At 38.1% G+C, this 27,356-nt stretch overlaps 1 protein-coding gene across 24 annotated transcripts in view; it reads right to left on the reverse strand.

Moving 5' to 3' along the window:
• The window catches only part of FRRS1 (ferric chelate reductase 1), a 342,186-nt gene that overhangs the window by 287,752 nt on the left and 27,078 nt on the right, over positions 1–27,356 (reverse strand). For 21 of the 24 annotated variants that reach the window (XR_012509148.1, XR_012509146.1, XR_012509147.1 and 18 more), the window contains exon 1: positions 4,732–4,832. The exons of 1 other annotated variant lie outside the window; for it this stretch is intronic. Coding sequence is in view for 2 of the 23 variants with exons in the window: in XM_074370026.1 (XP_074226127.1) it covers positions 4,732–4,734 (3 nt within the window). In the remaining 21 variants the exon portion in view is untranslated. Of the gene's footprint in view, positions 1–2,866; positions 3,087–4,731; positions 4,833–27,356 lie in introns of those variants that run through there. 2 more of the 24 variants (XM_045513243.2, XM_045513242.2) reach the window with 2 other exon arrangements.

Here is a 27,356-nt window from a genome sequence, read left to right on the forward strand (position 1 = left end):
TTTCTTCTGTACACTATAATGGTTCCACGTACTTATTTCATCTGCATTTAATTCATTCAAGCCTTCTGAAATATTTCAGAAAATTGGTTCCTCTTCTTTCCAGTAATTTAACTTTACCTTCATAAAAAACCTTCCACATCAAGAGTTAAATTGACTTTGATAGCTGAATCTCAAATTATAGGGAAAATGAAAAATAGGCCAAGTATTTCCATGTCCCCAGATAAAAATGTTCCAGATTCTATTTTCACAGCAGGAAGCACAGAGAAAATGATTTTTTAAATTAACAATTAGAGTGATGATATTTTCAGCGAAGGTTCTAAAAAACAAAGAGCATAAAAAAATGGCACACTGAATATCAATTTGGTATCTGTCAGGTTTGAAAACGTAAAATGGTTGAAAAGAATTTTGAAAAAGAAATTAGAGTTTAAATGAAAGCAAGAAAAAGTAAAAGGAAAGGTAGACAAAACCACTGAAGGAAATGGAACTGGGAGCTCTCCAACCTAATCCTGATTCCCCTAACTAGAGCACCATCAGAAAGCAATTTTTCCATTTTCTTTATTTATTCTCTGGAAAAATGACTGAAGCAAATATCTCATTACAGATAAGAGCTCCCATCTGGACCATTCCACATGGCCCCAACAGTCCTGTCCGCAAAACAGTATTAGGTGCTAAGTGGAATGGTCCCTTCTCTAAAGACACAAAACTAATAGATGAAACAAATGCAAATACCATTAATCTATCATTTAACTGATGTTACTATTTGTTGAATCCTGTTCTATTCCAGTCAACACAGTAGGTTCTTTACCTGTATGAACTCTAATCCCTGAAAAAAAAAAACAATACAAAGTTTTTTGTTGCCTGGAATTTGAAGCTCACGAGGGTTATTAAAAACTACTGCTTAAAATTCACATAGGGACAAATTAGGGAAAAAAAAACTGCATTTCATTATAGAGATTTAGAGGTACAGGAGAATACAATAATAGAAGAGCTAAGGGCTTATAACGTATCAGGCATCACGTCAAGGACTTAGCACACGTTCCTCAAAACAATCCAGGAAGGTGCGAGGGTATTTCTGTCCCCAATATGTAAAATAGGGCACTGATAAGACACTTGCCAATGCCCCTGAGCGGTGAGGAGTGTAGTCTCTGGTCTAGTTTCTGAAGTTTTAACCACTAAGCCATCACAGCTTCAAATCAGACCCTTAAAGCTGACACAGGAAATAAGGCATTATGGAGAAAAAGGAATTCAGAACGAGCAGTTTGAATGGGAGCAATAAGACAACTAGAAGTAGAAAGAGAAAAGTGACAGTGGACCTTGGAGGGCAGTGAAGAACAGCCTGACTAGGTCCAAGGTCAAATGTTAGAAATAGTCATTGTAAACAATATTGTAATTAAGTCTGGTTCCTCTTCGAGCCCCTTACATGAAGATATCCATTCTCGAGAATTTTTCCCTTGATCCCCACATTTCTCTACAGGCTCTTTACTTATATTGCCTCAATTATCACCCCCGAATAACATTTCCCATATCTTTCAGATGCCCCCATCCCACATCTCCACAATGCTTTGACTCAAATTTCCAACTGTATATAGGTTTCTGGACAACAATGAGCTTAATTTTTCTAAAACGAAATTCATGATTCTTTCCTCCAGACTAGTTCTCGCATCTGACTTTCATACTCTGAGGGTGGCCTGTCAACACATTCCTAGTCAACTAGACTTGAAAACCCAAATTCCCTAGATTTGACTCCAAACTTGGGGAGCCAATTTGGGGTCTTTGGAGGTCGACAGCAGATTCGACCTCCATCCTCCCGCACACCTACCTATCCCTTCTGCATCTCTCTTCTACCTTCCGTTCCCGCTATTAAATCTGTCTGCTGTTTTCCATTCTGCCATCACCTTCAAGCTAAAGTCTTTAGTGACATTACTTGTCACTCAGATTAACAAGACACTCTCACTTGGCTTCCCTGTTTTTGACTCTCCATTTTCATCTATGCTACACAACACCACAAGATCAGTTTCCTAGAGCACAAATCTCACCATATCACTACTCTCCCCCAAAACCTTCAACAGCTTCCCAGGAACCATTCAATTAAGGACAAAAGCATTAGGCATCTAATGTGTTTTCAGCCCAACCCAATTGCAAGGATGTACCATTTGTACTTATTTCTGGAACAAGCACCACACTTTTTTTCTATCCATGTTCTGTCTTCTAACTGGGGCCTCCATTATTTCATCCATCAAATTCCTAGCCATGTAAAAATGGATACGTGTTAAATGGGAAAAAAAAAATAAGCTACAGAATCTCTGTACACTGTGCTTAAACTATGTAAAAAATGTTCATTGCCTATGATTTCATGTAAATACAAAAGACTAATAACATCCAACATAAGCAAGGACGTGGAGAAATAAGGACACTCACAAGGTCAGTGAAGAGTGTAAATTGTCACAATATTTTGGAGGACATTTGACAGTGTCCTACTAAACTAAAATATGTTTAATGTTTGACCAAGGAGTATCACTTCTAAAAATTTGTTCTACTGAAAGCCCCACACAACACAGAGCACAAGGAACATAGTCAATATTTTATAATAACTTTGCCTGGAGTAAATTCTATAAAAATTTGAATTATATGTTGTACACCTGAAACTAATATAATACTGCATGTCAACTATACTTCAATTTTTAAGAAAAAAAGAAAAAGAAAACCCCACGCAATCATGCAAGGATTATTTGTAATAGCAAAAATGTAAGACAATTTGGGTGGTTTAAAAAATGTACTATGCTATATCCAAACTCTAAAATCCTGTGTACCCATTTAAAAGAATGAAACAGAGTAAACAAGGCAAGGAATAACAGCTAATACTTACCGAGTGCTTTCCAGGAGCGAGGCATTCTTTTAAGTGCTCTGCAAGTATTAACTCATTTCACAAAAATCCTAAGACATGTATCTGTTAGGTAGAAACATGCTCACGCCACACTGAGGGATGAAAACAAGCCGACTACAGAACTACATGTAATGTAGCAAATACATGTAACGGAAAGAGGAAAAGAAAAAAAAACCTTTGCACCACGCTTTAACCATTCTCAGCAGTTGTTACCTCTAGGAGAGTGTTTTCAATATCTGAAAAGGAATGGACTTCCTCTTTTTAACCCTCTTTGAATTATGCATGGTTTTCAAAGTTTGTAGCGCTTTATAACTTAAAAACACCACAAAACATGCATATGTGAAGACTGTAAGGTAACATGTTCAATTAACTATAAGGTGTTTAGATTTTTTTTCTTTCTTCTATTTTCAAACATTCTATGTTACTTTTACTGTTTTTGTTTGGACTTGTTTCAATAAATGAAACATCCACCTCTCTTTCGAGTTCCATTTAAAATGCCATCAACTACTCTGTCCCATGGGACAGTGTGCAGTAAGGACTTTGAAATCACATAGACCTAGGTTTGACTCCAACAGGCACCACCTTAGTGACCTCAGGCAAATTACTTAACCTCACTGGGCCTTTAATTTCTCATTTTGTTAGAGACAACACTACCAACATCAAGGGCCTTTGTGAAGATTAAATAAATAACATCTATGAAACATCGAGGAGCATAGTGCCCACCGTAAACCAGGTCTTCCATTAAAATCCTTTCTTCATAGGAATCTTGGCTAATTCTGCCAACCTTAAATAACCACTCTTCTCAGAAGCTCCATAAGCTTTGGGTTTTGCTAATAAAAAATTTTAATCACATTTTTCTGCCACAACTGGTTGACCTGTCTTAAGGAAAATTCCTGGAGGCAGCAAAGGCATTCTACTCATTGACTTCCTTTCCCAGTGACTAGCAGACAACCTTTTAAACAGCGCTCAATGCAATGCAGTATAATGTGACTTCCAGAGAATCTGACATTACCTAAGTGGACAAATGTGAAACAGAAGGTATAGCCAGGCAGAAGAATTAACACGTTAGCTTGTTTTTTAAAAGACTTAGTAGAGTTCATCCTTTTAAACAAAACTATCCTGTAAAAAGTCTAGCTCATTGTTTTCAATAAATTAATAGATCAAATTTTAGCCTCCCAAAATCTGCACTACCCAAGTACAATACTTGAATCTCTCCACTTTTTCTTTAATTTAGAGAAAACAGAAAATATCTGAAACTAAAAAGTTTGGCTTTGTAAAGAAATATTCCCAATATTTACAAGTGGAAAAGTTCCCATTGGCCCTAGGGCAGCAAACGGAGCAAAAAATAAGGGCAGAGGTAACACCTAGTCATCCCAGAGCCTTTCTGAAATTCTGAAGACACACTGAAGGTGAGGGAGAGGTGGGGAGAGCTAAGATTCCTAACTTAAAAGACACTAAAAACCAAGTAAGGCTCTAAGCACCCTCATGTAGGTAATTATACCATTAGGTTTAAATATGCTTAAAATAAAATTTAAAAAAATTTTAAACACTGATGCATGAATAAAGTCGATGCTTTTCAGGATCCCAAACTCCTCTCTACTTACAATCACCCTTTTCATGGGATTAAAGCTCACAGCCAAAGTCATGGGACATGTTATTAACCTAACTCGTTAGTGAACACCCATTAGCACAACACAAGCTCCAGAACCCAGTGAGTTAATAAAGCGTCCAGCGTCACCGACAGCCCTGGCCAGCATAGGCGCCTGCTCTTAGTACTGTCACCCAGCTGGATTCAATTTTTAAATGCTTTGCAAAGAGCTCTGACAAAGAAAACAGGAGACACTTACCATGAGAAGCAAAGGCAGCCTATCTGACTTCCGGTTTTGTTACAACTTGTATCTGATTTCAGCAGCTGGGTGGAGCCAGTTTACCCATAACGTTTGGGAACATTTCCCAAACTAAGCTGCAAAACTGGATTTGCAAGGCCAGTACTAGTTTTAGAACTCCATTCGTGAGAATTAAGTGTTCTGTTTTACACAAAGGAACACTTTTTAAATAATTGTTCCACTGAGAAAATTTTTTGTCTTTAGAGTTGTATACATACATACATAAAATACATGCCTGTTCTATACAGCTCTAAGTAAAGACAAACAAAAGAACCTATTTGTGCTTAGTTGCCAAATTTAGAAAATTAAAGTATAGGATGCCCTGTCACATTCAAATTTAAAATAAATAACTAATCATTCTTAATGATTCATAATCTATCCTATGCAATATTTGGGACATAATTACAGTTTTTAAAATGATTCTTTTTTTCCTGAAATTCAAATTTACCTTCTATTTTATCTGGCAACTCTATCTAGAGAACAGCAGTAATTAGCAAACTATTTCAATTAACCACAAAAGGTGTAATAGAATCAAATTGCATAGAACTGAAAACTTTCCTTTGAGAGCGTAAATGACATAATGCAAAAGAATTCTTTTACTGTGCAAAATTTACCTTGGAATTTAGGAGTTTTGTTTGTTTTTGTTTCTTTTTAAGCCTTTAATCTTTGTAGTCTCAAGATTCTTTTGCAAAGGAAAATTTTCAGCTAGGAGAAGACAATGTTCAGACTATGACTAACGTGTGCAGACTGGAAAATACTCTGTCACACTCGCCTTGACCTGTGATCACTGCTTGGCAATCAACACTAGTAAACTCTCTAAAACCACTTCAAAAGAGGGAGAGGAGAGACGAAATGAGATAGGAGGGAAGGGGGCAAGGCACAGTCATTCAAGGAATAATAGTAATTAACACCAAAATGGCATAAGATTCCACTCCCAGTAGGTCTTGAGAATTAAGGTGGCAGGAGATTTGACTTCTAGTAGACCTTGAGCTTCATTATATGCTCATTGTAACATTAGCATGATAAACAACATGCCCACAGGACCATGACAGTCCCAAGGCTAACCATAGAAGGTCAAAGAGTGGGTGGTAGCCAAATTCCTGGGAATCCCAGCCCCTTTCCCAGGGTAGCTGGAATAGTCCTCCCACTTGTAGGCGTGAAACTGCTGAGCCCATAAAAACTGGCAACACCATGCCTTGTGGCCGCCTCTCTCTCTTCCTCCTCTTCGGAAATGGCCTGTACTCTGTCTGTGGAGCGTGTACCTACTTTTACTTTAACCTGAGCACCAAACCCCTACTCCTCACGGCCCTTCTCTTACCTTTTGAAACAGCCTACACTCTATGCAGTATGCATCTCTCTAAATAAATCTACCTTTACTCAACTGTGGCTCGCTCTTGAATTCTTTCCTTCTGGAAGCCAAGGACCCACACCTGATAGGGCACATCCCAGAGGCTCCATCGAGACCTGGCACACGGCCCTCCTCACACCCCACATCTGTTTTTCCTGCATCAGAAAAACACCATCACTTTAATCTTTCTCTTCAGAAACTTGGCACAAGTAACAGATGCCCCCTCTACAGGATTTTAAAGAGAGGCTTTAATTAAGGAAGACACAGCTCTGGTTTTCTGTCCTAAAGCTGCTTGGAACGTGAATGAACTTAAACATAAGTCAGTTGATCTTCAGTCCTTCTATATAAAGCCTCAGGTGGTGAAATAACTTTCTACAGTTATAATGAGGCTCTTTCCAGGAATAGGCCCCAGTGGATACTTTACACGCCAAAAGCTTGATAAAAAAGTCTATAAAACAATTCTTAGAATATACTATCATAATCCTTCATCCTAAAGCACTCTTAGGAAGCAGTATGGTATAGGAGAAAGCTGAATGGGGAGATTTAGCTCTATCTAAAGCCACCCTTTCCAGGCCTATCGTTTCCCTTCATGCCCCCAGTTATAATTTCTCTTATCACTTCCTCCCAGAAGTTCACCTCTACCAGGCTCTTTCTTCATCACTTGCTTGTCAGCTGCCAGAAAGGGAACTAAATTTATTAAAACGTTCAATGGACCTCGGACTCTGAGAAGTTGATACTATCCTACTGGATCCCACTCTCATGTCTCTAAATTAGCAGTTCTTAAATTTTCTGGTTTCAGGACCCCTTTGCAACTCCTAAAAATTATTGCAGCCCCAGAGATGTTTGGCTATGGGGGTGATATCTGTCAATATCTATGGTATTAAAAATTAAAACTGAGAAATACTTAAATACTTACAAATCCCACAAATTGATTTTTTAATTGAAGTATAGTTGATTTACAATGTTCTGCTACTTTCAGCTGTACAGCAAAGTGATTCAGTTATACACATATATTCTTTTTCAGATCCTTTTCCATTATAGTTTATTACGAGATATTGAATATATTTCCCTGTGCTACACAGTAGGTCCTTGTTGTTTATGTTTTATATATAGTAGTGTGTATCTGCTAATCCCAAACTCCTAGTTTATCCCTTCTCCCCTCCCCTCTTTGGTAACCATAAACTTATTTTCTACTTCTGTGAGTCTGTTGCTGTTTTGTAAATAAGTTCATTTGTATCTTTTTTTTGTTAGATTCCACATATAAGTGATATCATATGATATTTATCTTTGTGTGACTTACCCCACTTAGTATGATAATCTCTAGGTCCACCCATGTTGCTGCAAAGGGCAATATTCATTCTTTCATGGCTGAGTACTAATCCATTTTACATATGGACCACATTTTCTTTATCCATTCATCTGTTGATAGACATTTAGGTTGCTTCCAAGTCTTGTTTTTGTAAATAGTGCTGCTATGAATATTGAGTTGCATATATCTTTTCGAATTAGAGTTTTCATCTTTTCTAGATATATGCCCAGGAGTAGGATTGCTGGATCATATAGTAACTCTATTTTTAGATTTTTAAGGAACCTTCATACTGTTCTCCACAGTAGCTGCACCAATTTACATTCCTACCAACAGTGTAGGAGGGTTCACCTTTCTCCACTCTCTCCAGCATTTATTATTTGTAGACTTTTTGATGATGACCGTTTTGATTGGTGTGAGGTGATACCTCATTGTAGTTTTGATTTGCATTTCTCTAATAATTAGTAATGTGGAGCATCTTTTTATGTGCCTATTGACCATCTGCAAGTCTTCTTTGGAGAAATATCTATTTAGGTCTTTTGCTCATTTAAAAAATTTTTTTGATATTAAGCTGTATAAGCTGTGTGTATATTCTGGAAATTAAGCCCTTGTTGGTTGCATCCCTTGTAAATATTTTCTCCCAGTCCATAGGTTGTCTTTTCATTTTGTTTATGGTTTCCTTTGCTGTGCAAAAGCATATAAGTTTGATTAGATCCCATTTGTTAATTTTTGCTTTAATTTTTTATTAGCCTTGAGAGACTGATCTAAGAAAGTATTGCTACAATTTATGTCAGAGAATGTTTTGCCTATGTTCTCTTCTAGGAGTTTTATGGTGTCATGCCCTATATTTAAGTCTTTAAGCTATTATCCCACACACCTATGGTCAATTAATCTTTGACAAAAGAGGGAAGAAAATACAATGGAGAAAAGACAGTCTCTTTACCAGTTGGTGTTGGGAAATCTGGTCAGCCGCATGCGAATCAAAAAAGTTAGAATACGCCCTCACACCAGACGCAAATTCATTTTTAAATGACAATAATAAACTCATTATATACTGACAATACTTTTTACTATTGCTTTTATAGTTGTTTTTTAAATATAAGAATTTAGTGAGAAGACACCTGCACCCCAGTGTTCATAGCAGCACTATTTACAATAGCTAAGACATGGAAACAGCCTAAATGTTCGACAGATGACTGGATAAAGAAGATGTGGTATATTTATACAACAGAATACTATTCAGTCATAAAAAATGACAACATAACACCATTTGCAGCAACATGAATGCCCCTGGAGAATGTCATTCTAAGTAAAGTAAGCCAGAAAGAGAAAGAAAAATACCATATGAGATCACTCATATGTGGAATCTAAAAAAAAAAAAAAAAGAAGAAGAAGAACATAAATACAAAACAGAAACAGACTCATAGACATAGAATACAAACTTGTGGTTGCCAAGGGGGAGGCAGGTGGGAAGGGACAGACTGGGAGTTTGAAATTTGTAGATACTGACAGGCATATGTAGAATAGGTAAACAAGATTATACTGTATAGCACAGGGAAATATATACAAGATCTTCTGGTAGCTCACAGTGAAAAAGAATGTGATGATGAATATATGTATGTTCATGTATAACTGAAAAACTGTGCTCTATATTGGAAATTGACACAACACTGTAAACTGACTATAATTCAATTAAAAATGTTCTAAAAAATGAAAAAAAAATTTAGTGAGAAGAGTACTACTGTTTAAATTTTTACAAATCTCGTATATGTGCCTGGGTTAATAGAAGACAGTTGGATTCTCATATCTGCTTCTGTATTCAATCTGCTGTAATAACATATAACAGATCATGTAGCCACTGGAAAACTCCACTGCACACTTAGGAGAGAATGAGAGTGAATAAGGCAAATGAAGTACAGCAAGAACAATAGTAACCATCCATTTTGACCAAGGCACTTGATTTTCCTATCTAAGTCTCACAAGAACTCTAGGTGAAAGGTATTTGTTTTGGACATTATGCAGCTGAGAGGGCTAAGGTTGTGCCTGGCTAAGTAAATAACCCAAGGTCAGGGAAAGGAAAGTGGTAGACAGGGTTCCACTCTCTACACTGAGCTTCACTGCCAAGTCCAAATGAGGTCTGATGGACCAAACTTATAAACTTTCCTATTATAGTCAGCATTTCATAAAAAGTACATTCAAGTGGAACATCTCCAATTGATCAGACTCCCTCAACTCAATAAATCCAAACCGATTGTCTAAAATGGACTGATTCTCACCTGGCCTTTAATTATGTCCATCTCATCCAAATTCACCCCCTCTTGTCTATCTCCACTGCCATCATTCTGGCTTCTGTCCTCATTACTTCCTAAGTGGACTATGATCATTACCCACTAGTTGCCTCCAGCTTCTCATCAACCCAGTTAGCTATCCCACATGCTATCATGTTTATCTTTCTAAGGTATAACTCACATCTTGTAATTCTCCTGCACAAAAAATCTTCACTTACTACTTATTACTGAATGAATATCCAGATTCCATAGGCAGATGGCCAAATGAAACAATATCTATATATCACAGAGCCTGGCACAAAACTAAATATTTAATAAATGGCGCTTAAAAGCAAGAAAAGAAATTTTGAGTTGTAAATGAAATGCCCCATCTTCCCAGTGGTTCAAAATAAGATATTGCTCCAAAATTATCCATGAACTTCTGACCAAACTCTGTGCACTAAATCCATATTTTACATGTTCTCTGATAACACAAAGCCATTCTCAGCATTAGATGAGTAATAGCAGTATCCTTCTTCACATTTTTCTCACCCATCAGTTCAAGGTCACTTCACATTATGCTCCTCTAAACACAGCCTATTCCTTAAATTATTCAACACAATGACTTCTCTGTGATGAATGATCCTGAAGAAAATCTATCACTTGACCCAACCCCTGGCTAGAGTTATCTGTGTCTTCAAAGGTAACTAAAATTATTACTGAGACCCAGTTTTGACTTATCTAGACAACATTAATCTCTTCAAAAATATTTTTACTTTCACCATAATTTTTCACTATAAAATCACTTGGAGATGACCTAAAGTTAAAACAGTCTACTCTAATATAAACACATAGAGGATAACTCTTTGTGGAATAAGACATTGCCTTCTAGCAATTATTTTCAAGTGAGATAGTTCTTTGTTGTGACATACTGTCCTGCTCATTGTAGAATGTCTAAGCACTCCATTACTGCAGCTATTAAATACCAGAAGCCCTGCTCTATCCATTAATAGTGATAATCCAAAAAATGCCACTACACATTTCCAAAGTTGCTACAGGAAGCAGATATAGAGTATAAGACTGGATCTACTCTGGGTCCCAATGGAATGAAGCATTTTGCTTTTGAGGAAAATAAGACCTGAGTACTACCCCATTTTTGTAATAATACTGCTTCTTCAGGTTGAAAGATAAACTCAAGAGAAGCCTGGCTTAAAATGAATGTGAAAGGCAAAGGAGTGTGGTAAAAAGAACACTAGATCATCCTGGGAAAAATCACTTATCCTCTCTATTTTTGTTGCATTCAAGAGTGAAAATGAGGGGCTACAACCAGAACTATATATTCTCTAAGGTCTCATGCCAAATTCTGAATGCAGCTTTTTGATAGCCAAGAAGAGGCTCATAATGGACCAGAACAGTACTAGATTTTTAGTGTGAAAGGTCACTTTTTTAAAAAAAGGAATTATCACAATCAACCAAAAAATATTTTGTCAAATACCTACTATATGGCAGATTCTGTGCTAGGCACTAACCTATATTTGAACAAAGTGGCCATCCATCTACTCTAATATATTATGATTTCTTAGGTGGATGATAAGAGAAAGAAAGAGAAGGAAGGAATGAAGAATGGAAGAAAGGAGAGGGTTGGAAGAGGTGGAAGGAAGAAAGGAAGGGGGCACAATTACCTGGTGAACCCATGTGCCTGTAGACACGCAGTCTTGTAGCTTTCCAGACATCTGACCTGACCATGTTCTTTGTCCAATAGCAAACACTGTATGTTTTATGAAGATGAGTTGGGTTTGCATTTGCATAAACACCTCCACTCTTATAGCTTAAACTTTCTCCTTGATGTTAATAAACACCCAATATATAATTACAGCCCTCACATTTTATATAGTAATAAATTCAAATCTTGTTTTCTTGCTTTCAAGCCAATTGAACACTTTGCCACTCAGAAATTGAACTCACTCTATTTTCTCCTCTACCAACACTTGTAGAAGGCTGAATAGTGGTCTCCAAAAAGTTATCTGTATTCTAATCCTTGGAACCTATGAATGTTACCTTATATGGACAAAAGAAAGAGGGAGGAAGGGAGGTTGCAGATGTCACTGAGTTAAGAATCTTGAGATAGATCATCCTGGATTATCCAGGTGTGTCCAAACAGCAAACACAAATATCCCTAAAAGAGAGGAAGAAAAAGATTGCATACAAAAGAAGAGGAGAAGACAATGTGACCACAGAGGTAAGACTGGAGTGATGTAGCCACAACCCAAGGAATGCCAGCAGCTACCAGAAGCTGGAAAAGACAAGGAACAGATCCTCACCTAGATTCTCTGGAGGGAGTGTGGTTCTGCCAACACCTTCACTTTGGCCCAGTGATATTGATTTCAAACTTTTGGCCTCCAGAACTGTGAGAGAATAAACTTCTGTTGTTTTTTGTTTGTTTGTTTGTTTTTTGGTTTTGCTACCAAGTTTATAGCAATTTGTGTCAAGCAATAATCAATATTGAGACTGCAAAGAACAAAGAGCTTTATTTGAGGTCTTAGGCATTGCAATTTGGGAGACACAGATTCAAGGAAAACCAGGAGTGTTCTGGGGAAGAGAAAGAGTCCAGGACCCATGGAAACAAAAGCCACACAGCTGCCAAAGAACCATGATTGACCCCAGTGCAAGTAGGGAAACATTATCCTCAAGGAATCATGAGCTGCCTTAGGGCAAGGATCCAACAAGCAGATAGGCTGCCAAGAGCCACCCTTGGGTAAGGGTCCAACAAGGAACCTAAGTTGGACAACGAGAATCAAAATGACAGATTTCATCCATGCTGACATGCACACAAGTCACACCTCCTCAGTGGCCTCTGGGCTCATTTTACAGAGCTCTCAGCAACATCAACTCCATTGCCATTTTCCTTTTACAACTATAGCCACGGGAAACTTAATCAACTCCTCTTTTCAATGTCTTATTTTTATCAATCCATGGTACCCATTTTCCTCAACACTCAAGCTAAATCTGGAAATGACTTTAAACTTTTTGTCTTTTTCATGTTTTATAGCTCAGAGTTTTTCAATCTAGAGCCACAAATCATTTGTTAGTGGATTATAAATCTCTAGTGGTCACAATCAGAAAAAATATTAGTGAAATAAAACAGAAAAGAAACGATTAGAGTGCATTATATGATAAGGGTAAATAAATGCTGTTTTATGAGTTTTCCTGACTATATCTGTGAGTAGTTCTGTCCTTGTTTGTGAGATAAAATGTACTTCTTACTGTGGGTAACAGCCCAAAATGTTGAAACCAACTGCTTTTAATATTTCCCCAAGTCAATTATCAGTTCCTTCTTTCTCAGTACTGTCAGGGAGGAAGATGTTTTCCTCTATCCTTCTAGCTTCCTCTGGCTAGCCCAAGAATTAAATTGATAGGAGACAGAATAACAGGAAAAAATCAAACAAAAGTTTAATAACAGTTGTACAGGAGAGAGACCTAGGAAAATTGAGTAACTTGCCTAAATGGCCTAAATCCTCACCTTAAATACCATCTTCAGCTAAAGACAAAAGAAAATGTTAGGGGTAGTGGTCTGGGGACTTCAAAGGGGAGGAAGGCATTTGTTATAGAGATCAAAAAGCAAATGTTTAGTAAATAAATGTTTGCTAGGCCACACAGAGACTATGAGACACAGAATGGACTTGCTACCAAACTCAGGTTCGGCTACGAACTACTATGGCAAGTGTTAGTTGGAAAAGAGATTGCTTTATTTAAAAAGGCCAGCTACCTGAGGAGAAGGCAAACACATTTCCAAGAACCAACTCTGAAGATTCTGCTTGATCTTTACAGTTTTTAAAGAGAGAAAGGGGAAGTTAACTGCAGGTAATCATTTGGGTGTGGGATCAGAGTCTCTGTCATCTTCCACTGTGTGCAGACTTTCTTCTGATTGGTTGGTAGTGAGATAACAAGGTGGTGTTCTGGGCTGAAATTACCATCCTCCTAGTGCTCAGCCTTAAGTTACCGTTCTTCACCTGGGTGGGGGCCTTAGTTCCTGCAAACAAACTCAAAGATATATTGTTATCTATATTCCCTGAGGAGGAACCAAGACCCTGCCCCATTGCTTCTTGACTGCTTCTCCTTTGTTTCTGCATTCCCTCCCTTCCCTGATTAGCAACTGCTTGAATCTGCCCTTTGGTATTCAGGGAAGGTCAAGGAGGCAAGGAATGAAGCCTACTTCCTACAAACAAGAAATGGAGGGACACGGAAAGAACTTGTATCCAGGAGGCCCCCACAGGGTCCTGCTCAGTTTCAGACTCTGATTGCTAGCCCCAGCTGAGTTTCCCCCACCACACCTAGCCCATGTCTCTGGTAATAGGTCTGTTTTGAAATAGACCCTTTATCTAAATTCTTTAGGCAGCTAAGGGGAAGGTAGAAGAGAGACTTCCTGAGCCTTCTGTTTCTTACATACAATCAGCCTAAATTAATCTTCATGCCAAAGAGACACATTTTGGGTGGTAAATTTTGCTGCCCTACAAAACTTACACGCAGGTCTTCTTCCCATCATTTTTTTCTAAGCAGAGGAACATGGTGCTTGGGAATCAGTTCACCCACGATTTAAAGATCAGCTCCTTCACTAAACTTTGTGATTTGGACCTCTGTGAACCTGTTTCCTCATCATAAAATGAAGATCATAATACTTTCCTCATAATATTGTTGCGAGGAGTCACTGAAATAATACATGCAAAGTGCTTAGTTCAACGTCTGAATGTAAAAATTGTTCAGTAAAAAGTATGCACTATAATTATCTATGCTCAAGTTCTTTGAGCTATATTAGTAGCTTTTTAACTAGTTTCTCTAATTCATCTCTCATGATCCCCATTAATCCTGCCGACAACAGTGCAACATCAGATTAATCTTCCTAAAGTATTACTTTTATCAGTAATATCCTCAAATGAAGCAGAGCCCTGTGGGGCCCTCACAGGTACAAAAGCCTTTCTGTGTCCCCTGTTTCTCATTTGTAGAAGAAAGGCTTCAGCCTCTTAGAATTTCCCTGAGTTCCAAAGGGCAGATTCATTCAGTTACTAATTAGGGAAGTGAGGGGATGCAGAAACAAAGGAAAAGCGGTCAAGAAACAATAGTGCAATGATAAAGCAGAGTCCTAGTTCCTGCTCAAGGGATACACAGAAAAATCTGATAGTATCTTTGAGTTGTTTAGGGGAACTAAGGTCCCCCTACCCAGATGGAGGATGGTGACTACATGCTGAGATCCCAGACTGATGGAAACTATACAGTTGATGACTGAGATTCCTAGAATAGAGCCCTGTCACCTCACCATCTACCAATCAGAAGAAAGTCATACACCCTGCAGCCCTCATCCTAAATATTGCCTTTAAACACTCTTCCCTGAAAACCATCAGGGAGTTCAAGTCTTTTAATCAAGAGCCGCAGGTTCTCCTTACTTGGTCCTTGCAATAAATATCTCTCCTCCAAACTCTGCCATTTCTATTTGTTTGACCTCACTGTGCCTCAGGCACATGCACTTAGGTTTGACAACAGTGCTGTGGTTTACCATTGCTTATAGAGTTAAATGCATCCTCTTTCTAACATTTAAAGCACTCCATCATCTGGCCACACTTACAATAGTCTCATTGCATTCCCAGGAATTATGGCTGACTAAATCAATTCATTAAACACAAAGACTCATTCCCGCCTTTCCACATTTGCTCATTGTGTTCCCTTGTCTCCCTAATTTCTACCTGCTAAATACAAGATATTTGTCAAGGTTTAGCAAAAATCACAATTCATTCATGAAACTTTTCTGATAATCAGAACTAATGTTAAGTTTCTTCATTATAAAATGACTTCATGGCCACATAAAAAAAGTCCTATTCTCTGAAGTCTGGCCTCCTTAGGTTGAAATCCCAGCTCTATTCTTGAATAGCTGGTAGAGTTCAGGCAAGTTACTTCATCCCCTAATCTCACTTTCTTCGTTTGTATAAAAAAGATAATGATACGTGATGATTTCATGAGACACTATCTCATACTATCTCATCATACTGGTACTAGAATGACCTTGAAAACTTGCTCATGACACTACTTTTAATGTCTTGTATCAGAGTAAGAAAATAACACATTACATAAGCTGGCATTCCCACACTGAAGCAGTCATTAGTAATTGTAACACTCTTTACTACTAAACCTAACCATGGCTCCAGACCCTTCTCAATACATTACACTGAGTAGTCAATACCAATGCATGAAAATTTGCACTGTCAATGAAAAAATTAATCAGTCTAGGAAATAAATGGAAAATTTTATCCGAGCCAAATTGAGGACTCTAACCAAGGAATAGCCTCTCAGAAGGCTCTAAGAACTGTTCTGCCTGTTAGAGGTCAAAGCACAGTTATATAAGTTTTTGAAACAGAGAGTTGTACATTAAATGATGTATTACTGACAGTTTACACAATCCAGATCTAAGTGTACCAGACCGTAGTGGGTATCGTGGCTTCTTACAAGACTAAGAAGGAGTGTTATCTTTTAAGTTGTCCTGTTGATGCTGCGAGAATGTTGCTCTTAATAGTTGAGGAGACATTTCTTTCGATGGGGACACTGTATAATGAAGACACACAATGCACAGTAGAGGGGAGAGAGGAGGCCAAAGGACAGAGAAAATTGTTTATGTTAAAATTTCTCCTGTCTTGCCAAAAAATACGAATTTTATTTCATAGCACTCACTATAAGTAATCCTTGTGACACTATGTCATTACTTCCAATTCTCTTAGGAACTCAAAAAATCCAAGTTAAATAAAAGGTCTTACCTTAATTTAACTGGTAGAAAGATAACCACCTGGACAGCCCCTTCTTTTATTTTGCCCCTCTTCAAACTTAATTTGAACTCAGTTCATTTTAAGGCCAGATTGTTGATTATAATGAAAACATGACAGACATTCTTTATCCTCTGTAATTACATTATTGTCTTTTGTAGCACTTTAATTTAGTGCAAGACAATATTAATCTTTCTAATTATGAGCCACAGAATGGCACCATTGATCAAAGTAAAATATTAAAAGTTTGGCTCAGCTTTTCCAAACTATTAATAATATTTCTGTTGATCACCTAGAGACCCAACCTTGTAGGAGAACAAAATCTGCCACCCCAAAATGTGTCTCTTTGGCATGAGAATTAATTTAGGCTGATTATTATTAAGAAATAGAAGACTCAGGGAGTCTCTCTTTTACCTTCCCCTTAGCTGCTTAAAGAAGTTAAGGGCCTGTTCCCAGAATAGAGGTATCACTGGAGATACTTGCAAATAGTATGAATTATGTGTGGTAGGCAGGAAGGAACCTAGCACAATCTGACAAAATTCTTCTCTGTGTCCCATTTTCTCTGCTTGGTGCAGCAAACATTTATTTACCAAACGTTTGCTTTTCCATCTCCATGTAAATTGCTGTCTTCTCCTTTGAAGTCCCAAACTACTATCCCCAACATCCTCTTTTGTCTTTAACTGAAGGTAGTATTTAAGGTAGGGGTTTAGGCCATGTTGGCAAGTTACTCCGTTTTCCTGGGTCCCTCCCATGTACACGTTATTAAGCTTTTATTTGATTTTCTCGTGTTAATTTGTCTCACATCATTTTAACTCTTAGACCATCCAGAAGAGCTTAGAACTTAGAGGTAAATTTCTTCCTCCCTAACAACATAAAGTCAAAAAGTCTTGGTGATTACAATCAGTGGCTTCTACTATTTCCTATCAATTAGGGTTAAACCATTCAAGTTTCTACCATACCTGTTATGAAATAAAAGAAGACCAAAAAAAAAAAAAAAAAAAAACTAAAGAGAAAACAAATCAACAAAAGGAAGAAAATAGCATCTATTAATAATAACCCAAATCTACCCAATGCTAACCTACTTTTCAAAAAATGCACCAACTTTTAACAATGAAAGAGTAGTATAATTTAGTGTAGAACTTTGTTTTAGCAGTTCTTGGGCTATGTGACTTTTTAAAATGTCATTCATTTACAAGATGGCTTGAGTCCCATTCTGTTAAGTGAGAGCCTTTAATATACACAAACACAAAGTAGCCTTAATGCTAAAAGTAAACCGTGCTCTCCACAGTCAGAATGAGAAGTAATAGATTTGTCGACTGAGTAAAAAGTCATCGGTTTCTTTTATGCTCCAAACATTATATAGTCAGGGTAACATTTCTAACAAAAGTTCACATAGCCATTTTTGCAAGAATTCTTTTTCTCCATTCAGTAAACCTTCAAAGTTGTAGAATTTTAAATTTAATAAGCATAATGCCTGAAAATAAATAAAACAAGGTCCCAGCCCTCAGGAATTCCCAGAGCAAATGTGTGACACAGCATCATGTGTTCTGAGAATGGAAAATAACCCTATGACATAAGTGAGTTGAGGTGAATGTGATTTCCACCATCCAGCCCCACCAGAGGAGACAGGAGTTTGTCTATCCTATAATGCCCCAGAGTTGAACACAGGAGCAAAAGCTTTTACCCAAAAGCCTTCGGTGGCATGAAACCTGGAGCCAAATATAAAACATGGGGTCCCACCAAGGCAACAAAATCAAAACAAGGAGAGCAAATCTAAACCTGGTCATTAATCAAAGCAACTAGTATGAAAATGCAAGCTGGAAGTTATGGCTAAAATAAGGAAGCTTGAGAACTAAGAAAAGCAGAAGAGAGGAGCAACAGAATGGCGAGAAGTGTTGATCTGGATGAATTCTAGGATGGCCCACAGAAGCTTTTTTTTTTTAGGCAAGAATGAGCTGCTATAGGCGAATAGGGCCTTCAAGAGGAATAAAATGGAATAAACACCATCCACTTCCTGGGGTTTTCCAGATTCCCCCAAAATTGGCCCAAAATATTCAGTTCATTTCTTTTTTTTTTCATTCTAGGTTTTATATTATTATTAATTCTTAATTACACAGATACTGTGTCTATATATTTTGATTATAAAAATTGAAACAATAGGAATAAAGTTAAAATTCTACATGACACCACCCAATTCCATTTTCTTTCCCCAAAGCAACCATTGTTATCAGTTCAGCATGTTTCCTTCTAAGCATTTACATACAGTTTTTTGTACTTACAAGAATATATAAATTTGGTTTTATAAGAAATAGTATCATTTCCTACATATTGTTCTGAAATTTTGTTCACATGACAACATATTGTCAAATAATAACTCAGGTATTTGACACATTTATTTAGTTATTTTGCACACTGTTTATTTCTTACATGAAGGAGACAGACATTAGACTACCTGGGGCCAAAGGCAAAAATAGAATGTGTAAGAGAAAGGGGAATGGAAAAAAACCTGTAGGCAGTCTGGAAATAGTGAATCTTTTTGTCCATTTTTTTGTGTAAGCTAATTCCCTGACACGCTAACAAAGAATCCAGTCTGGAGAATGTACCACTGAGCAGGCTGGCTGGAGTCAACAAAGGTAACAATTTCAGTAGCTTACATATTCTCCAGGAAACTTTACTAATCCCTGTGGAGCAAAAAGGAGCAGCTGTTTCCTTGTGGTGACTGCCATGTCTGTCCATTGGCCCCCAACTCTGCCAGCTGCATCTACACTCATCTGATACTCTCCCCCAGTCTTACTTCCAATCAGCCAGCAGCAGAGCTGAGCACTGTTCACATCAGTTATCTGAGTGTTTAGGAGAATTGCTTAGTATCTAATCACTCCCAACTGCCTTCTCTGGGTCTAAAATCTAACACACTGTTCTCTGCTGCCCCCAGTAGACCAAGTTTGCTCTTCTCTAGCCTAAAGTGGGATATTTTCTTTTAAGATGTTGACAATAAGACTCTAAAAACAGAACACTGGATAAATTCTTCACCTGGATGACTAATAATTACTTTACCTCTCTGAGAGCAAAGGAAGCAACAACAAGAAATATATATCTTGAGTCAATTCTGATCAACAAAGAAAAGTTGATGAATCCAAAAATAGAAAATTTGAGGGAAACAAGAAGAAATTGGAAGTGGTAGCATCTACATGGATGGGAAGATTGGTGGGAAACAGGGGAGGAGCAGGTTTGAAGGGCAGAAAGCAAGAGCTGAGTGTTGGACGTATTAAGTTTTATATGCCATTAAAATATCCAAGTGGAGATATCTGTTGATATACATGTTTGCCCTCACATATTGTTGGCTGGAATGAAAAAATGGTAAAGTCACTTTGGAAAACAATATGGTAGTTTCTTATAAAGTTAAACATACACTTACCACATGATCTAGCAGTCACATCTGGATATTTACTCAAGAGAAATGAAAACATTTGTGCACATGAAAACCAGTAGGTGAATATTTACAATAACTTTACTTACAATGGCTGCATGTATCAGCAGTGTATTCCTTGTTGTTGCTCAGTAATATTCCATTGTATGAATGTACTAGCTTGTTTATCCATTCACCAGCTGAAGGGCATTTGAGTTGTTTCCAGTTGCAGCAATTATAAGTAAAGATGACTGTAATGTTTTTTCACTCTAACCAACAATATGTGAGGATTTAAATAATTAAGAAAACTATATTTTGTGAATTCATTTGGTAATACTTAAGGATATTAACTCAGTATTGCAGAAATGATGGAAGCAAGGGGTATAGTTTTAACTCAGAGGTTATCTGCCTACACCTCACCACCCCAAGAAAAGTTCTTTAAGTGGCTTATTCTGAGAGAGATTCTTCTAACTGCAGAAAGTTGTTAGTTAGAATACATTTTTAGTTTTTAAACATTTTATCAAAATGAAACATGCACATAGGTTTTTAAAAATCAAATAGTACAGAAGCTATATAATGAAAAGCAATCACTCTGTGTTCCACTGTCCCCTACCATTGGTCCCCAATCCTAGAGGCAAAATATTTTACACATACTGCTTCGGTTCTTCTGGTGGTTACTACCATTTTTCTTAATAATATACTCTTCCTACTATTTTCTTGATATGATACCTTGAGACATTCTTAATCAGTTTTCTGCCACTCTCCGCTACTCACCTCCATCCTCCATATGTTTATATCATTATTCTTAGTTTCTCTACTGGGTACTTTTGTGACTTAATATAATACTCAAACTTCTATCTAGTTGTCTCAAAGATAGATATTATCATTTGAATTTCTCCTATAGTAGATAAGGATAAAGGACTTCTAACACTCCATTTAATTCCTTCCTCCATTTCCTCCCATCTTCTGTCAGTAACTTCCACATGGTCAAGGTGAATAATATTTACTTTCTATTCTGTAACCATAATTAGGTCTTCCTTATTTTGCATGTAAATTTCTTTCAAAGTTGAAAACTATAAAGAGCATCTTTATCATGAGTATTGATTTTTTTAATATTGTTCACTAAAGAGTCAAGGTAGATTTCCTAATCTACGTTTCCAAAGTATTGATCCGAGTGCTACTCAATATGACAATGTATAAAACAGATTCTCTTTTTTCTTACTGTCCCATCAATTGTTAAAAATCGATCCATATTTTGGGTTGCTTCATATTTAGAACATTGACTTTCCCTTACTGTTCAATGTTTGCTTGTTTTGCCTTGGAGTTTCCCAGAATCTTTTTTTTTTTCTTGTAGGCTAAAGAAGTAAATGCATTCCATACAATATTCTTAATATCGTCCAACTATTGCTTAGAATCCATTCTATTTTTAATTCTGCAGATTTCCTAGTTTCGACTGGATTTTAGACTGAGTTTCGTGTACAGTTTTTTTTCAAGATTTTAATTGCTTTTCCTTTTTTTAATGCATTTTATGCACTTTGCCATGTTTTAAAGTCCTCAGTAATTTGTTATGGATTCAGTAGTTACTTAAATTCTTCTGAGTTTTGAAGGGTTTTATTTTGCTTCCATATAGTTTATCTTCTCTGAATTATGTATTTCCTCGAGTCAGGTTTCTTTCTTTCATTTTATTTTAGTTCCTCTTTTTTATATTGCAGACTTTCTGAAAATCTCAGGAGAGTTCGCTGCCTATTTCAATTTAAGAATGTGACAATGGAAGGTTTGGCAAGGCATCTCTAGGGAAAATTTCATTCTTTATCCTGTGTGTCTCTCTTACTCTGATACTACCACCACACTCACAACACTGCTGACACCAGATGTGTGTGGATTTTTCCCCATATCAAGCAATTCTCTGAGACAGCTAGGTGTCCTACAATGCAACTCAGTTCTGACACTATCTACCTAGAGATTGCATCAGAACCCACAGGTTAAGGGCTCAGGTCTACAAGACCGCCCCCCATCCTCCCACTTCGGATGCCAATGGCAAGTCCAGGTTGTTATCTGGGTTTCTGAGTGGCTGGTTATAAACTGAAGGTTCCCATAACCCTCTCTTTGGGTTCAATTAATTTGATAGAATGGTTCCCAGAACTCAGGAAAACAGGTTACTTCCAAGATTACCAGTTTGTTATAAAAAGACATAACTCAGGAATACCCAGATGGAAAAAATGCACAGAGCAAGCTGTGTGGGAAGGGGCACAGAGCTCCCATGCCATCTCCAGGCATGCCATAAGGATCTCCTTGGATCTCCATGTGTTCACCGACCCAGAAGCTCCCTGCACCTGCACTTTGGGGGATGTTTGTGAAGGCTCCATCACATAGGCATGATCAATCATTAACTCAGTTTCTAGCCCCTGTTCCCTCTCCAGAGAGTGGAAGTGGGAGACTGAAAGTTCCAAGCTTCTAATCACAGCTTGGTCTTTCTGGTGACCAGGCTTCACCCAGGAGCCCATCAGATGTCACCTCATTAAAACAAAAGATACGTGCAAAATTCCAAAGGGTTTAGGAGCTCAGGGTCAGGAACCAGTATCAAAGACCAAATATTAGAACAAATGATGTTCTTAGCCATTATGGCTTAGGAAATTACAAAGGTTTCAGGAGCTCTGTGCCAGGACTGGAGGCAGAGACCAACGTACATTGTTTCTATTATTTCACACCTTTGGGTGAGAGGACAGGGTTCATTGTTAGACCGTCTTTGCTTCAGAGTAGGTGACCTATTGGAGAATCAGCCCAGCCATCCTATTAGCTCCCAAGTACCAATCAGCAGGGCTAAATATGTAGTTGTAGGTGAACTCTGAATATCACTGAAGGCACAAAGTAAATGGAGAGAAATTTCGAGTGGGACCACTAGACCGGGTTGAAGAACCTAAGCAGAAGCTCCTAAGCAGAAGAACCTAAGTATGAGCCCCAGGCTTCAGCAGAGTCCTGGCTGGAGACAACCAGGCTTAAAAGAGGTGCTGCCACTGCCACCGCAGACCCAGAGTGGCTGCCCATCCAGTGCTAGGAGCTGAGGGCCATCAGCAGGACCATAAGAGAGATGGGCAGAGGGGGAGGGGGCTACCAGGGCTCAGAGCTGCCCTTGGGGTACAGCAGCTACAGCTTCTCCTTCTGTTTGACATACTGGAAGGGTTTGATATGGTGATCACTCCTCTTCCTTAATGTATTTCACTTCACTCCCAGGGGAACACGCTCTCTGTGATTTTCTTCACCACACCGGTTCATCTAAGTCCCCTTTACTGGTTTCTCCATTTTTCCATGACCTCTTAATGTTGGGGTACCTTAGGTTTCAGTCCTTGGGCATCTCCTCATCTTAAATTCTTTTCATTGGAGACGACATTCAATCTCATGGCTGTAAACACATCTATATGTCCACAACTCTTAAAGTTGCACCTTTAGCTCTGCCCCCTCTGCTGAACTCTCAACTTATATGTTCTACTATCTCTAACGGCATGTCCAAAATTCAACACTTACTATCCTATGCTCCATCCACAGCCTTCTCCACCTCAAAAGAAAACTGTCTTCTTACTTTATTTTCATGTGGCATTGAATACTATTAGTCACTACAGTTTTCTAGATACTTACTTTCTTAGCTTCTGAGACTCTGCCTTCTCCTTGTTCCCCTCTGATGACTCAGACATCCTGTATTCAGCCTCCTACATAGACTTCTATTTGTACTCTTAAAGTTTAGAGCTTAAACATTAAGCTTCCTCAGACTTCACGCACAAATTCATTTCCCTAACCACCCATTCTTGAAGCTAGAAACCTGGTGTTCATGATAGTCTTTTCCCTTCACTTATCCTATACATTTTATTGATCATCAAATCAATACTATCCTACCTCCACAATATAGTTCATATTCTTTCATGTTTTTCTAGTGCCTCTATCTTAATTCAGGCCCTGACTGCTTCTTGCCTCCTAACTGGTCCCCCTGCCTCCAGTTCTGTACCCCCATCTACTACACTGGTTTGGATGTATCTTTCTAAAGTACCAATCATTATATCATTCCCCAAATTAAAATCATTCCCTGTTTAAAATAATTTGCATATTAAAAATCTGCTGTTTGCACAGTCCAGTCCAAGCCCTATGGCATATCACTCAAAGCCCTTTTTACAATATCATTCCCGCTTACCTCTCTGGCATCGTCTGCCATTTACACACACTTTATTTACTCCCACCATTGAAAACTCTTTGCAGCGCCCCAGATGTTTCAGCTGTCTTCATACCTCCAGACTGTCACACTGAACGTTTCCTCTGTGTTCCCCCACATTTTCATCTAACCAGCTCCTTCCTGTCCTTCCAGACACAGCTCTGTTATCATGTTCTTAGTTGACTTACTATCCTTATCTGATTTCTGTGGAGGACTATAAGATTATTGTGGGCCAGATATGTATCTTACCAGGCCTTATGACCCCCTATGCTTAGCAAGTTTTTTTTGAAGTTGTTGAATTAATTAATTGGGTAATTAATAATTAATTAATCTATCCACTTCATCCAATTTCCAACCTTAAACCCAACTACTGTCCATTGATGGATAAATAGATAAAGAAGTTGTATACACACATAAACACACACACACACACACACACACACTGGAATATTATTCAGCAACAGAAAATGAGGAAATCCTATGATTTGCAACAACATGGATCAAACTTGAAGGCATTTTGCTAAATGAAATAAGTCAGACAGAGGAAGACACGCTGTATGATTTCACCTACATGTGGAATCTAAAACAAACAAAATACCAAACTCACAGAAAAAAAGATCAGAATTGTAGTTACCAGAGTTGGAAGGTAGAAGGATGGTAAATTGGAGGAAGGTGGTCAAAGGTATAAACTTCCAGTTATAAGATTTAAAAAAGTACTGGGATTTAATGTGCAACATGATGATTGTAGTTAACTGTAATGTGTAATATAGCGGAAAGTGTTTAAAAGAGTTAACCCTAAGAGCTCTCATAACAAGGAGAAAACTTTTTTTCTTTCTTTTCTTTCTATTGCATCTATATGAGATGATGGATGTTAGCTGGACCAACAGGGGTAATCATTTCACAATATGTGTAAATCAAACTATCATGCTATATACCTTAAATGTATACAGTGATGTATGTCAATTATTTTGCAATAAAACCTGGGGGAAAAATTTACTTTTGCACATAGGTTTCCACATACTGAATCTTGTGGCAGATCAGTCTTTGCCTCTCCTCCCCAATTTTGGCTTCATACTTCTGTCTTAGTGCTCTAAAGATTAGCCCAAGTTCCACAGTGTTAATAAAAAATAGTAAGAATACACTGGGAGTTCAGTCCCACTAGTAGGTAAGGTCTGGGTCCACTTTTAATATGCAATGTGCTTTAGGCACATGTTTCCATAAATAGCCCACCTGTGCCCAGCTCTGCCCCTGTTTTTTGGTCTTGTTGTGTATCTGCTTTAACCTATGTCTTCCTCTCTACTATTCTATAGAAACATTGACCTATGATAATACTGTTTCTTGTCTGTCTTAAGATCCTTTCCGGGATACTAGATCTTATTTCGCACACTTTCAGTCATTGTTTGGGATTCTCAACCAAACTGGGTTTTTTTTGGAAACACTATGGCATCTCATGTGAATTTAAATACTCCCTCTGGACTAACTTTTCTACACCTCTTTGGACAGTAGAGATTGTTTTGTGTTGAGATGCCAAAATCAGGGATGGAGTTGAGGGGTGGGGAATAAAGACAAATGTATCAGAAGTTGCAGCACGGGAGGCTCATGTCCAGGGGCAGTCTAGTTTAGGGTTGGGTCTTGGAGCGCACTATACTTTGAACACTCTCTGCCTCGAGCTGATTTATCAAAAATTGAAAGTCCTGGAGGTGTCAGCAGCATGGCTTTAGTACCATTTTACAGAGTACAACAGAAGAGTGTTTAATAATGGAACCTCATTGTGTCTCAGAGCACAAGGAATCTGGAGGGGACTTAGGAGCCAACCTGAGGCTGAAGGGCACAAAAACATACTTAAAATTCTTTGTGTCTCAGCCTTAACAGGGAAATACTGAAGTTTGAATTCAATAAATGTAAATATCCACATGGTGGCAGTAGATGCCAGGAAATTCTAAGTATTATGGGCCCCTGAGGTAAGAAGAGCAAATTTATTTCCTATATGGCAACCCGTGTTTTCTTTTCTGTCTGATCATTGGAAGGAGAGAGAGAGAACTAGTATCTTTCTACCCGCCCACCCCAAAGCACTACACATAAAGCACCACCCCTGACGCGTGGGGACCCAGAGAGCTCACTGTAGTCCTCCCACAATTCCTAAAACAGCAGTGAGGGCCTCAGGGAGGGGGAATGAGGCGTCCTGAAATTGATACTGATGAAGATTTTCCTATCAAGGACTAATGATCCAAATGTTTCAGAACTACATTAAAACAGTGTCTGGTGTAAAGCCAGTCTAGTTCAGAGTTGACGCAATTGGGGAAATCCCAGGGGGAGAAAATTATATAAAAGGGAGAATATTATCTCTACAAACGAGAGACATTAAAGAGAAAGGCTTGTACTCATTGCCATATTCAATTGTCTACATACACATACTCATATATTCACTTTCACACTGTACAGAAATTCATGGTCAGCATCACCCAGGCACAGTTGGTAGATCTGGCATTAATAAAACAGGAGGCGACTCCATAGATCCAAATGCTCTAAGGAGGTTTAATTATCAGAGGAGTTTTAATACCTGAGTTTATATTTAAACTCACAAATCATAATAAGACTCTTTCATATTGTCCTGTAACTTCTTAATAATCCACACCCAGAGAGGCTGATATCTGGCAATGTTAGGGTTTGTTTGACCTTAGGATATACTACAAAGGCAGTTTGGTTTTTCAAAAGTAAAAATGCCCCACGTCTTCAGGTTCTTCTTCTAGGTAACATAGCATTCCCTTTTGTTAACAGGTGAGGCACGGAGATAGAAAGTTGCAAATGCCTTATCAAACCTGAACAGTCGTGTTTGGTCTTGTAGAAATGACTATGGTTAAACACTTAGCTAGTCTTGGAGGAATGATAAGTTCTAACATTATCCTCTGCCAACTATCTCTCCATACAAATTACAACAGCATGTGATCATCTGAGGACTTAATAATTTGAACAAAGACCTGAGTTAACTGAAAAAGTGAGCCATGCAGAAACATGGGGGAAAGATTTCTCCAGGATGAGAAAGCAGCAAGAGCATGTCTGTTGTTCTCAAGGACTAATGTGATGGACAGTGTGGTTGGAGCACAATGAGAAAGGGAGAGAGTGGTGAGTAGTGAGGTCAGAGGGAGAACTAGGACCAGATGTGTGGGGCCTTGAAAGCCACAGCAAGGCCGTGGATTTTACCCTAGGTTTGAAGACCAGTAGAGTTCGTAAGCAGGACAAGTGACAAAATTCAATGAT

The sequence above is a fragment of the Camelus bactrianus genome, chromosome 9 (assembly GCF_048773025.1).
Source record: "Camelus bactrianus isolate YW-2024 breed Bactrian camel chromosome 9, ASM4877302v1, whole genome shotgun sequence".
NCBI lineage: Eukaryota > Metazoa > Chordata > Mammalia > Artiodactyla > Camelidae > Camelus > Camelus bactrianus.